The 13892-nt window shown below is 42.9% G+C and overlaps 1 protein-coding gene across 6 annotated transcripts in view; it reads right to left on the bottom strand.

Annotated features, from left to right (window-relative positions):
• Positions 1 to 13892, bottom strand: part of ARHGEF4 (Rho guanine nucleotide exchange factor 4) — a 168555-nt gene that overhangs the window by 29581 nt on the left and 125082 nt on the right. For all 6 annotated transcript variants that reach the window (XR_014933504.1, XR_014933505.1, XM_032446671.2 and 3 more), the window contains one exon: positions 313 to 452. Coding sequence is in view for 4 of the 6 variants with exons in the window: in XM_032446671.2 (XP_032302562.2) it covers positions 313 to 452 (140 nt within the window). In the remaining 2 variants the exon portion in view is untranslated. The remainder of the gene's footprint in view (positions 1 to 312; positions 453 to 13892) is intronic.

Here is a 13892-nt window from a genome sequence, read left to right as displayed (position 1 = left end):
GCTTATTAGTTCACCCCACTGAAAAAGCACTCTGTTAACAGGATGCCAGTTCTAATGCATTAGACAAAACCATTATACTTTTGCAGGAAAAAAGAAAATCTTTAATCCCATTATTATGTTGTCCATTGTCCTCCACTCCTAGGGAGAGCACCTTCAAGGAAAGCTCAGACCCCGCTATTAACCAGTTGTGAGTGACATTTGAAGACTCATCCTCTCTGCCAGGACCAGTATGGTCCTGGATCCATCCCACAGTTCAAACCAAGGACTGACATCTTTCCTCCCCCCGCCCAGCAGAAGCTGCCAGCACAGTACCTCGTTGATGGCGAGCTGCTCTCCGCCTCCCCCAGGGTGGCCATAGCGGTGGTTGGAGCTGCGGAAGTCCTCGTACAGGTCCTCCTCGCTTCCCACATCATCTGTCAGAGCTGTCTTGTCCAGGGCCCCATCAGCGATCACTGCAACAGCAAAAAGGAGTCATTAGTTATACACCACAAGGTCCTCAGAAGTGCTGCGCTAATAACATGAGCTTGGTAGGGGTTAGTGTGGCAATAACAGCATAGAGGAGAAGGAGACAAGGGAACTAGACATGCTCCTGGCAAAGAACACAGCTGTGATTTTACAGAAATAAAAGTGGCAAGGTAAAAGGCCTGTGTCTGCCAATTTAGACTAAGGAAACTCTAAGTCTTTGGAAAACATTCACCTTCCTATTCGTCCACCCATTCAGTATGAGAACCCCTTTTGTTCCCTAAAGGAGCGTTTGCTATAGAAGTATCCTCCAGCACCAGCAGCACAGGAGGGTTTTTCTGCTTGGAGTAACATGGAATAAGCTGCAGGTAGCTGAGGCTCAGCAGTCTGCAGAGAGCAAGCTGATGGTTAATCCCATCCCTGCCTATTTGAAGTCACATTCTTCTGGAATAGCAACTGGTAGAAAAATGGTTTCCATGACAAAGAGGTGGACTTCACAGAAGATTCCTATGCATGAAGTAAGCAGCTAACACAAAGGCACACATGATGCAGAGGACAACAGCTAATGTAATTAATAATTTGAGTTGAGATTAATGGACTTGACACGGCTTCTCTGTAGGGACTGAGTGGAGTGAAAATACAGACATTGCTATCATTACTCCTGTCAAAGTTATCTTTCATGTCATACTTAAAACATTCACAGAACAAGTGAAATAAAAGCATCTAGCTTGATCTTCTACAGCTTGGACAGGCAAAGCATTGGTTGGACTGGTTTTTGAGCTCTCACTTCATTCCATTTGTAGCAAGACCTACAAACATCATCCTTGCAAATGTTTTCATTACATGTGAAGTTGTGTGTTGCACATTAAGGCTGCATCAAAAAATATGTCCAGTAGGAGTGAGGTGTAAACTCACAGTACCATCAGTCAGTTCAGTGCAGTTACTTAGCTTGTAAATGACTAGTCTGTGAGCTGCTTTTGAATTGAATATTTGATTGTTTATATTGTGAATTCAATAAATACAGCACAGCAAAGATAGTCAGCACCTAAACCTGAAACTCATCCAAAACTAACGGAAGCTCAGGACAGAGAGGAGAACATGAGCTTATAATGAAAGCAGTTTTCTGGATTGAACAGAAAAACAAGCAAGAATGATACAAAAATCTTTTAAGACAGTTAGGAAGGAAATATTGCAGAGAAAGAGGAAGGACAAGGAAAGCATGAACCGCTTCTCCTTCAGCCAGAATAATCATCTATCTTAATCTGGGAAAACATTTTAGCTTCTCTCAAGTTAGAAAATGATGCCCATTTGTTCCCAACAAGAAACTTAATGGTACCTAGCAGGTGGCTTTCATCAGATGGTGTTGATTTCAGTTCTTGCTGTGCTATGATCTCTCAGCTTATAACATAGCTGAGATTAGACCTGCCTCTCAGAAAGGAGTCAAGTTCCTTTTCCCACTCTGTCCTATAGAAATAAGAAGTCCTCATGGACATACTCCACCAAAAAATGAAGTCCATAATCACTAAGAAGTTCTCAGTCCTTTAAGGCAGAATGGCCCGAGATAGTCATTATATGTTTTCCCACAAAGACTATGTTCCAGGGAAGAACTGAAAGAAGACCAGAATTTGCTCTAAGGCAGCTTACATGGGAGAGAAGATTACAAACAAATAAATAAAACAACAGCCTGAAATGGTGACCCATTGTACTAGAAATCCATCAGGGAAGTGGGAGAACTAAGGCTTTCAATGTAGGTAATGACTCAACGTGCACAGTATAAACTAGGTCAAGTAGAAAAGAAGCAAGAACTTTACAAAAATCTTCGAAGACAAGTTAGCAGAAATGGCTAAAACAGTCTATCAGCTTCTCAGCTGCACAGTACTAGTAGGACAGACGAGTATTAAACTGTGCAGGAGTTGGTCTGGGTGCCCTACTTCCCCTCCCCACCAAATGCTCATCTCCATCCACTGACGCGGCCGCAGCTGGCTTCTGTGTCCTCCCGAAGCCACGGATCTGACCTGGCCCTGGCAATCAGACAGCAGAGAGCAACACTTGGTTAAAAATAACACTGAGCTCCGAGTTACATCCAATTAGCTCAAGCAGATTTCTCCACATTTCATACGGCTGTCGTGCTAGATTCTGTTAAATATGGCAACAAACCCCATACAGAGGAACGTAGGGAGGGGGTGTCACAAACTGTAGTATGACAGCCTTCTCTGCAAGCATTACAACTCTGTGTTTTCCTATTGTAAGTCGAAGAGCAAGCTCAGAATTCATGGTACAGGAGCACAAAAGCTGATGGATAATGCTTCCAATACCAACTGATGAGAGTGTGCAAAACCCCCTTTTTATGTATTTGAATAGAGTGTAAGGTGTCTGCACAAGGAGTCACCTTAAGGACATGGAGCAGGGAGAGCATCCTAGAGAGGAGTGTGGGTAGATAAAGCTTGATCAAAATGGAGGAATGAGGTCCTAGCTCCTCTCTGAAAGCAAGGACCTGATTTATACATTCTGTGTGCAAAGGATTAGTGACCACAAGATGTAAATAGCTAGAAAGCTGAAACCCAAAAACAGTACCACCAAAGCAGATTCCTACCCTCACTGGACAAACAGGATATATCTCTAGCACAGCTTCCCCAGAGCAGCTGGGCCCCAGGCACAGCCCACCTGGTACCAGAGTTCTGTGCCCCCCAGAGTTATGGCTCAGCAGCACTGAGCCCTGTGGCTGCCTGCGGGTGGGGAGCTCCTGCCATGGTCTGGCTCAGAGCCCTCAGCAGTAACCCAGAACTGATGGAAAATGGGTCACAGGCAGCTTCCCCCAAAGCCAGCCAGCCTGCAGCTTGTGGGGTGAGGCCAGGGCAGGAAACAAGGGATGACTGCAGCCAGCTTCAAAAGCCAACAGCACCCAGAGTTTATCAGAAGTGCATATTAATGACAAAGGGAACAACAACTGTGTACTGGAAGTACCTCTCTTTAAGTATGCTCTTCCAGCATCATATCCAGACATTTGTCTCTACGTGGCATTTACATTTAAAATAATTCACTGGAATAACAGTAGGAGCCTGATTTACACTCACAGAGCAAATTAATTCAGAGCTAACAACATCATTCCCATCACCTCACTGAGCAGAGATGGCTGTGGTTACGTGCACCCGCAGGGAGCTGCAGCTGGAGGAGGGGGAGCTCAGGAGATATAACACACCGAGCAGACATAAAGGGTGTGTGAGGTGGGAAACATACCCAGAAGCCCCTGTACAGGTGAAGACAGCCCTCCACCCTCTCTTTGCCATAGCTGCAGCACCCACCCACCCTGCTCCGAATGGTGTGCATCATTTATCAGTTGCTTGATCTACACAGGTCCCTGTGCAGCTGCCTCAGTAAAATCCATCAGTGATGTCATCCCACTTCTGCCCCAACAGTGCCATTCTGCAGCTCTTTGCTGTGCTGAGGGATTCTTTCACATTGCTGTGCTTATGGCTGTGGGCTGTTTTAGCAGGAAGAAGGAAGGACTGTGGGGAGGGATTTATCTAAGAGCAGACGACGACCCATTAGTATGAACTTCCTAATGGGAAAGAAACCAACACCACAAACCATGTACATGGGCCTGCAAAGCCTCTGTGCCCACCAAGCCCATGTGCAGCACACTTCGCTCAGTGAACTGCATTACAGGTGGGAGGGATGGGAGGAGCAGTGTAATAGTGACACTGTGAAAATGATGGGAGAAACGGATAGGAAATAACATAAACCTATGGTTCTGAACGAAGCCTGCTCCTTTGTTGGAAAGCACCTCTGCTGAACAAACAACTCATTCACTGGCCGTGCTCCAGTCACAGCTACTGATGTGGAAAGAAGCAGGCATGTCCTCCTACTCTATTTGTTTTTTATTGGCTCAGGTCTGATTACTCATCCATTCAGCCCTGTTTGCACTCATTTTTTTTCAGACGGATGTCATTGGAAATGCTATTTACTTTACATCTGAACTGAATGTGGTGGGGGCCAGCTCCCGTTTAATCCATTAAGCCTTAGCACAATCTATGCATGAAATCAACTGTAGCCATCAAAACTCACAGACAAATCCATTCTACAATCCAGGCACACTCTTCACTGTATCCTCAGTAAGATGTGCTGGTTGGGAAGTCTGGGATGTCATTTACTGTTCCAGCTTGGTGTTGTCCTCAAATATATTTGAGGCTGCATAGTATAGTACAGTCAGAATCGACTCAGATCAGCAGTAACCTCAAGCAAGCTTTCAGTTCTACTTCAAAGATGAAACTACCATGTTCTTATCTCTATACCTATGTGTTCTTGCCCGGATGAGTAACAACCAAGGAATTTTGAGCAAATGAACCAGGAAATGAGTACAATAGTTATTTATTGTGGACAACATCTAATTTAGCAAATCTTGAAGGCAAAAGCAACATCAGGGAGTGTTAGTGCAGCTGAAAGGCCTAACAAATGTGAATCTGAAAGGGCTTTTCAATAAGAATTCATCTGCTTATATTTGCTTTTAGGAGCGTATCTGCTCTAGCTGTTCAACACAGCCGTATGTAGTTAGCACTGGTTAGACATAGCCAGCAAATGGAAAATCATCACCAGTTCTCAGATGAGAACCTTGCACTGAAAAAATTCCTCCCATGCCCTCTCAGAAAGCATTATTCCACCCACTTCTGCATCTACTCTCCAGGCACTTGGAGTTTCTTAATGCAGGTGCTGATGTTAGCTCCCGAGTCTCACACTGTCCTTGTCTGATTTAATTACATTGATCCAGCTGTGACATTGGCTTCACCTCCAAAACAACTTCCTAAGACAGTTCACAGTACTGTATCAGAAAATCGAGCTATCAGAGGCTCCTACACTGCTTTTTGAAGAAAGGAAAGGATGTGAACATGCTATAAGAACATCCAGTTGAATACAGTTCCAGAATTTCTGTACTTTTCTGTCTCTACATCTCAGTACGCTCTCAGAAGACTTAAGAGCTCGGAAGCAAAGCTGCCAAAAAGCAGAGAGCTTTCTTCTGACTCCAGCCACAACTTACAGCAGAAAGAAGGAGGCACTGCACTTCCTAACAATGGACTAGTTTATGTTATAAATTTAATGATAAAGAATGACGAATTATTTTGATAATGGTTTAGATGCAGCCACCTTTGGTTAAGATAAAACTGTTTGGGAGCAGAACTTGAAATGAGGCCCATCCCCTACAGCTATGGCTTATTGAATACAGGCTCGCTGGGCAGCAAAGCCAGCATGAAGAGCTGCTGCCTGGCACTTCTGAAAAGCAGGTTTCTTATATAAGTGTCTGAAGACAGATTTAACAGACTAACTTTGAACACTTAAATTTGAAAAATGTGACCTTTCTTTCTTTCCCAGAATTCTGCATAACGCCATAAATCTGGCCTTTATCTTTGCGAAGCTATCCAGGCTGACAAGTGGCTTATATCTATGACCTTATATCACAGAAGTAATTAAAAATGAATGCCATGAGAAGGCTTTCGATTGCTCTTGTGCATTTATCAAGTGTAAGTCTCAAGAGGCAGTAAGATTGTTCCGCTGACAGTATTTCAAATGACCAGCCTTCATGCAACATGCAACAGATCTGGTTTCATACTAGGGCTTCTCATTAACAATACTGGCCAAAATGTTTCACCTTTCAGAAATCCCTCTGCCCCTATTTGTACTCTAATCTCAGTTCTAAGAAAATCCCTGAGATCAAGCTAGCAAATATTTCCAAAGGGAAAACAGGAAATCAAGGATTTATGTTATTTAACTGCAATTGCCACGACAGCTTGGGGATCAGGCTTCTTGTAGAGCACATCTTTGGGTCACACAACGCTGCACAAACAAAGGAGGCAAAACTCAGCTCTGAGTGGTCATGGTGATCCTTCCTTGGTGTGAACTGGAATAGATCTGAGAGAGCAGCTCCAAACAAATTACAGGAGAGATATCAGACATGGCCAAGCATAATTCCATCTTTCTGTTCTGAGTGAACCAAGACATGAGAGCATCTCCACTGAAGTCAGGTGCAGGATAGCAAAGATTCAGTTTAGAGGGACCTCACAGAGGGAAATAAGGTATTTCCATCAAATTCCCTCAGATATTGGATATTTACATTTCTGTGAGTGCGTGCAGACTTTGCTGTAATAGTCCAAGACTGATTGGTTTTGGTATCTAATATTGATAATCACTTGTTTAGAAGACCAGATCTACAAACAGATGGGTGAAAAAAGCTGGAGCACAGAGACCTAGAGGAGAAGAAGGACAGTGCAGTTCCATCCTCCTGGTACACTGGACTGTGTTCCCTCCATCTGCAGCCACAGTCCCTGCATGGTCAGCCTACGCTACCTGTCATATATGAAAGTAAAAGAGACTGCACCAAAATTTCAACCTGTAATGTGGACAGCAATACTCTTAGGAGATCTATTTAAGAAGTCAAAGACAAGTCTAACAGCCTTATGCAATCAATACTGTTTGTGCTGTAATAGGAAGAGAGCTGCCTGCCATCAGCTACCTGCTCCCTGAGAATCTAATGATGCAGAATAAATTACTGCGGGCCAATTAGAATTAACGTTAGATGCTGAACTTGTTGATTGATGTATCTCAACAAGTTTTCAAATATCATGAAATTCACAGACTTCACATTCAGCAGTTTTAAGTTTCCCAGAAGATTGGTGTAAGGTACATTATTAGCAGAGACTTCAGCACATTCAGCTTCAGGTCTGAATTAGATCTGAGCACATCAGATGCAACCTTATGCTACAGCAACAAAACTCTTCCAAGGAAGACAGTATTCCTCTTGGAATAATTCCTTTCAAAGCCATAATTAATCATCTCCTTTAAAAGAAGAAAGCATTCTGGCAAGGTCACATTGGTCAGTGCTCCTCTAATCATTAAATTAATTACTTAAGATGTTTACTGGGAGCTGCAACAGAGAAATAAGAATAGCAAAATTGGTAAGATCAGCAGTTCAGCAAAATCACCAGTCTGAGATGCTAAGTGTGCACTCTGAACTGTGCATTCAAAATGACACATTACCACTTGCAAATCATTGGACAGAAATAATCTTTCAGATACTCTGGAGATACATGTAAAAGCTGAAGATGGCAAAATTAAGAGACAGATGTATATTAACACATACAGCAATATGATCTCAATAGTCTCAATAATAAAAAGAAAATCACTGCTGATTAGCAGCAAGTAATCTGAGCAAGAACCCTTAAAGAGGTAAGAGGGGATAAAGCAGGTGAAGCCTTTCCTTTCCTTACATGATGTACAGCCAAACACAGCTCTACCTAAGGCACATGTCAGAAAAGGGACATCATTCTGGAAGGAGATGGGTGAAGCAGTCAAAACAATATCTGAAACTTGGCATGAATGTGTAGCTTTGCAAAGCCAACAGGCCAACACAAGGACAGTGCCTTCCAGTGCAGTTCAGATTGCATGTTCCAGTGTACAGCACTGGTCAAAAAAACAGAAGCTCTTTATCAATTGCTTGAGCTTATAAAACAAACATAATAAGGCAAAGATGACAAATCTGACCTTTCCTGTGATTATCCCCCAGAATTAAGCATTTAATTCCACAGTGCTGCTATTATTGCTTCCATTTAAGAAAGGATTCTTATTTAGGTCCTATATGCCAATATAACGAGAAGAGGAAAATGCTTTGTTTCTGTTATTAAACGAAAGAGCAAAATTCAAAATGAAAACAAAACTGATGGAAAGCATGGATAACACACCAAAGTCAGCATACCAGTCAGCAGTGCTGAAGAAGCAGTTGATTAAAAGCAGTTTTTCCCTTTGGTAAATTCACATGTCATTAATCTACTACACAGAACTGGACATTTATGAGTTCCCAATCCTCAGCCTTTCCAAAGCATTACAAGAGCTGGGGCTGTGCAGCATGGAGAAGGGAAGGCTGCGGGGGGACCTGAGGGAGCCTTTCAGTATCTAAAGAGGTGGGTGGGACAGGAAAGAAGGGGACAGACAGGGTTGGTAGTTGACTGCAGGGGAGTTTGACTAGATGGTTTTTAGGAGTCCCTCCCAACTCTAAGGATTCCATGACTCTATGATTCTATTTTCTGGCTCTCCAAACTTCTCTCCTGCCATAATGGTCATCTGCCTGACAGTTGGAGGACGAAGAAACAAACAACCTAAACCCCACACCACCTACAAAAGTTACTCACTGTATAAAATATATCTCTGTCCTCAAATACACTCTGTGATTTATTACTTAAACAGTGATTCACTCCTTCAGTGCTTAAAGTTGCTTTCTCAGAACTAAAGTAAATGGCAAAGGGTTTCTTCCAGGAGTATCATGCCAAGTGAAATTAAATTTAAATTAACCTTGTTTTCCGAAAGCCTTAAACATGACGCATGTTCATGTAGAATGATAAATGTAAGTGTTCAGTTTCTTCTGTTCAGTTCCTCCTGTGTTTAGTTACAGCCAAGCAGACGCTGCTGGAAATGCTCTACCCTGTGCCTGCTCTTACAGATTTCCCTTAGAAGTCTGCTCCTGCTGGCAATGCTGGATTTCCAAATGCCTTTCTGAATGTCAGTGCTTACAGTTACTCGCAGCATCACCCACACTGCATGTTCCTCCGAGGCTGCTCTGTGTGCACTCTGAGCATCGACTAGGCAGCACATGCTGTGTTCCCAGCATCCATTACCAGGAAGCAGTTTCTGAGACAGGAACACCAACTTTACTGATACTAAATATTGTCACGTGCCAATAGATGGCACTTTTACCATAAAATATGACCTATGTTCTGAAGTTCAGGAGTGCATGCGGAAGTCTTATACAATTAACGCTGGAGTTTGCTTTCCTAATTTCATACTACATATGAAGAAGACTCAGCTTTTTATATAGTCATGAAGGTTATACTAGCATTATTTGTATTCGTTTTTAAACAGAGCAGAATAATGAAACCCCCAGACAGCTGGGGATGCTGTTTTACAAGTACAGCATTTTACAACATCAGATCTCACTGCTGCACAGCCAACTACAGTAACTCTGTGTGCTTTTTCATGCATTTCCTTTAGTGACAAGAATCACAGCTGCATACCAAAACCAACCCTTTGCAAGCCAAACAAGCCTCTGAAATACATCTTGTAGTCCCAAGGTCTGAACCTCAGATGCGACAAGAGCACAAGCAACACACGCCTCTCACATAGGCTACCAACAAGGAAGAGAATAACTGCTATTTAATTGTCTGATTGAGGGAACAAAACAAAAGCTCTAAGTGTGGAATGGAGAAAAATGATGGCAAATGCACCTACACAGGATCAGCAGAGAAAGAACTCAAATGTGTATTAGAGGCCTGATCTCTTTCCATTCCCCACCTTCCCATACCAAAGATCTCAACAGCTAAGCATCCTGCTGCTGGATGAATCCAAACCAGGATATTCTTGTATGGAAGCATCTGTTGCTATAACGTGCAGATGATATACAGAGAGTCACTGTTCAGTTTTTCTTTGCTAGAATCTTTTTCTTTCATATGACCCTTCTGAGTTCCTTCCTGACACACTATGTGAGACAGAGCGCAGTGCTAACTGGACAGAGGAAGATGCTGCCAGCAGAGCTTCAGCTGAAATACAGACCTGAAAAGAACAGTGAGGTGTAGAGAACTGGAAGAATGTTCATTAACATTCATACAAACCAGAAGTTTAGTTTCCATATAATACCAAGCAAGAACTCAAGTCAGCTAAATGCTGACATTCAAAGCTCTGAGGTGATCATAGAGGCAGACAGGGCTTGAAGCTCTGCCACAAGACCTTGGGCAGACCCATACTGTTTGGAGCAGCTACTGCTCCCTCAAAATACACTGGATTTATCTTTTAATGATACCGAATCAAATCATAAAAGTACAGCTTTACTCTCATATATCCAAATCTTTTGAGAAAAGCAACAGACTCTCCTGGCTCAAATCCTATGGGCTGGTAATCTTAGTATTCTAATTGCATATTACAAAGTGAGGTGCCAAGGGAAACAAAACCAATCCCCCATATTCTCAAACAAATGATTTTCTTCTGCAAGAAAGCTGCTACAAGAGCAGGGTACAGTTCAGGCATATGTAACAAAAAATATGCAACAACAGCAATACTTGTAAGTATCTTGTAAGCGTATTTTAAATTGGCCGATGACATAACCTGGATGAAGTGTAAACACAAAATCTGTCCATTCAGATTGTATTGCTGTGAAATCAAGCTGCCGCCTTATTTTTATATTCATCTGAATGGTTCTGTGCAGTCAAATCTTCCTCTAAGTTAAGGCACAGCTGTTGTCCCTAACTTGTAGATTTAATACGTGGCATTCCCCTACACCAGAAGCCCAACTTCATTTCTGAGTGACAGACTATGCAATGCAGGGTTATTAACTCAAAGGACAACAGTGAAGTATCAATAAAGGAAAGAGTCCCTCGGGAGATTACTGTCAAAAGAAATAAATTCCTTTCTCCACTAGGAAAAACAACCCCTAAAATAAATCCCCAGAAGGTGTCCATCCTGCCCGGAAAGCCATTTATCCCAGCTGTGGCAGTGACCAATGCTCTCAGCACCTCAAACATTTGTTTTCTTTGACAAGTACAGAGCATGTAAAGAGAGACAAGAGGAAGAAGAGAAGCAGCAAGGCTGAGCACGTCCTGCTTGAAGCACTAAGGCAGCTCTGCAGCAGCCCTCCTTAACTCCTGCAGATTCTCCCCAGAAGAGGCAATGGGAGATTCTGGCCTACTGATATATATACATATATATTTAACAAAACCCAGTGTTCAGGGCATAAGAGAATAGTTGGAGTATTGCTGCTGTATTCTAAAGGAGCTTTAGTGGAGGATTATTCTAGAGATTAAATCAGTGAGTGAGGCATGTAGCATGTACTGAGGATCATGGAGGTTTATCATGCTGTAAAGTGCATGGGAAAAAAATATCAGGATACGCTTTAAGTCCACAAAGCCGTGTGAATTCAGCACTCATGTATTTGATGTTTGACATGCTGCATTCAGAGCGTGAGGCTAAATTGCAGCACACATTATCAGCCGGACTTAGGTGGCAGTGCCACAGTTTTCGTTGTAGCCTAGGAAAGCAAAATGATTTACAGACCTCAGCCCTCACACTTGATGGGAACAGACATCCCTGCCAGCAATGCTTTTCAGGGCAATGGCAGACACGCAGAGAAAAGACACCTCAGGCCATTTAGTTTGCGCTTTCTACAGACAAAATATCCCAAGGTGCACTGGAAAATACAAATCACCAATTTGTTGAGATAAACACATCTTGCTGAACCTCTGCTATACCCCTCCTTCTCCAGATTCTGCAGTGCTCACAATAAGACCTGAGGATGAGAAAAACATGGACCAGCATCACACCCAGCTGCATCCTCCCGATCTGCACCTGCCTCAGTTTTGCTGAGCTCCAAGTTCCACCACACTCCAGACTGCCATGATCGCTGTCACACAGCTGAGTCTGAGCCATTAAACAAGCAAATGATGCGTATGAACCTCTTTACAATCCTGTTTCCTCCCACCTTGATTAATTACGTTTCTGTCTGCCTCCTTTCCTTTCAAGCCCAAATGCAAGGCACAGCCTCTGAAAATGGGACGCTTTTCCTCTCTGAACTCAGCAGGTGCAGCTCTACACAAGGCAGGAAACCCCACCATTCCTAGACTCTGTTCCTGGCGCCTGCTTATCTTTCCTGCTGAAAACCTAGCGGATGTCAAAGTGTATCAGAACTTACACAATCCCCTCAGCTCCAGTGTCCGTTGCTTGCGAATGCAGTCTGAGCTTGTTTGAACTAGAAATTGTACTTGGGAGTAATTGCTCTGTACACAGCACTGTCTCCAATTGATTCCAGCACATTTTCCAAGCTGTTTGAGATTTCACTGCTAACCTCACAGCAATCTTGAAAAATTGAATCAATTCTCATCATCAAATTGCACAGATCCTTGGTTGTGTAATCTCACAACTGTGAAATGTCAATGGCAAAGCGATTGAAGCAAGCACAACTGTGCTCGCCTGGGTTCAGCACAGAATGGCATTTCCAGTCTCATACGGGTTAGAAACACCTTACAGCAATGAAAGAAAAGTGCTCTCCCCGTACACATCTCTTAGTGGTGAACTGACTGAAATTAGGTGGGAAGGATGAAGAAGAAAAGATGGATTCACAACCAGACAAGGCATTAGCAGAGAAATTACGAGAAGCAATCTGACACTCAAATGCATTCACTCACTATGATCACCAGTACTCCCACCCCAAAAACACATGAATGTCTCCCCTGAGGTCAGCCCTCCTGTGTTTCACCCAAGGTGACAGCAATTTAGAGGCAAAATATGTGAGTTTTTACTCGTACTTGTCATTGCTCATCACATTCTGCACTGGCTGGGAACACCAGAGATACAATTTGCCATTCAGGCAGAGGGTTTGTGCGCAGACACCTGGAACCCAGCAATGTCTGGCACTCAGATGCTACGGTCCCAGAGAATCAGTTTCATAGACTCCACCACTCAATCTACAACTTCACTGTTGAAATAACTCTGTTTCAGTCCAGCCTTTAGGAAGCAGAGAAGCTTATTATCAGGATGTTATTCTCAGCAATGTGTTCTCAGACAGGTAGAAGAGATTAAGGATTGAGGAAGAAGTCAGTATGTTTTTTTTTCCCATCTCCAAAACTATGTCAGATGAAGAATTAGCCTGGAAATGACCAGAAGGCTTCTATGCTCCCCAGTGGCAACTCAGAAGCAGAGCTATTGTACAAAACACTGGATATTTCGGGCTGTCACACACCTGCTCATTTCCCAGCTATTGCTAGAATACGTGAAAAGCTGACCAACAAAATCACAGTCCCAAGTGAGAGCCGAGAGTTTGGCCTGTGTGAAGTGGCTTCTATTGTTACTATTATTTTCCCATTCCTCTGGGAGAACAGAAATAGTAGGAACTCCACCTTACTGTAATTGATGCTCCTTGCTCAACTGAGTATCTGTCTTCTTCCTTATCATAATCACAGTTAAATCTCCCTTTTGAAAACAGATTGGAATACAACTGCAGGAAGATAGAGTTGGATTTTATGCTTGTATCTAAGTCAGCATTCTGTCAGTATTTTCCTAGGCACAAAAAGCTGCATCTTTGGCACTGTGACAGTCAGAATCAATTATCTAGAAATAGAAGTTTTAGACAGAACAAAGTCCTTGTGTTAAAATCTCTGCTGTCTCCTTGATCCAGAACAACAAAAGCCCAGATGATACGGTGTGCATGGAGATTCCAAAGCAGACACTATCCCTAAGCCACCACAGAGGCAAAATGCCACAAGGAGTCAGTAGCAAGATAAGCAAGCATGCAGAACTGCTTGGCAGACTCACAGATGACCTCTTTTTCTTCCACTCAAAAACAGACAGCAACAACTTTATGTAATATTAAAAAGTAGAGGGGAGGATGCCCCAAAAGGGCCCATAGC

This window comes from Coturnix japonica, chromosome 12 (genome assembly GCF_054131305.1).
Source record: "Coturnix japonica strain WE chromosome 12, WE-NBRP24, whole genome shotgun sequence".
NCBI classification, from domain to species: domain Eukaryota; kingdom Metazoa; phylum Chordata; class Aves; order Galliformes; family Phasianidae; genus Coturnix; species Coturnix japonica.
Note: the sequence above shows the minus strand (reverse complement) of the source record. Positions and strands in the feature narration are given on the sequence as shown.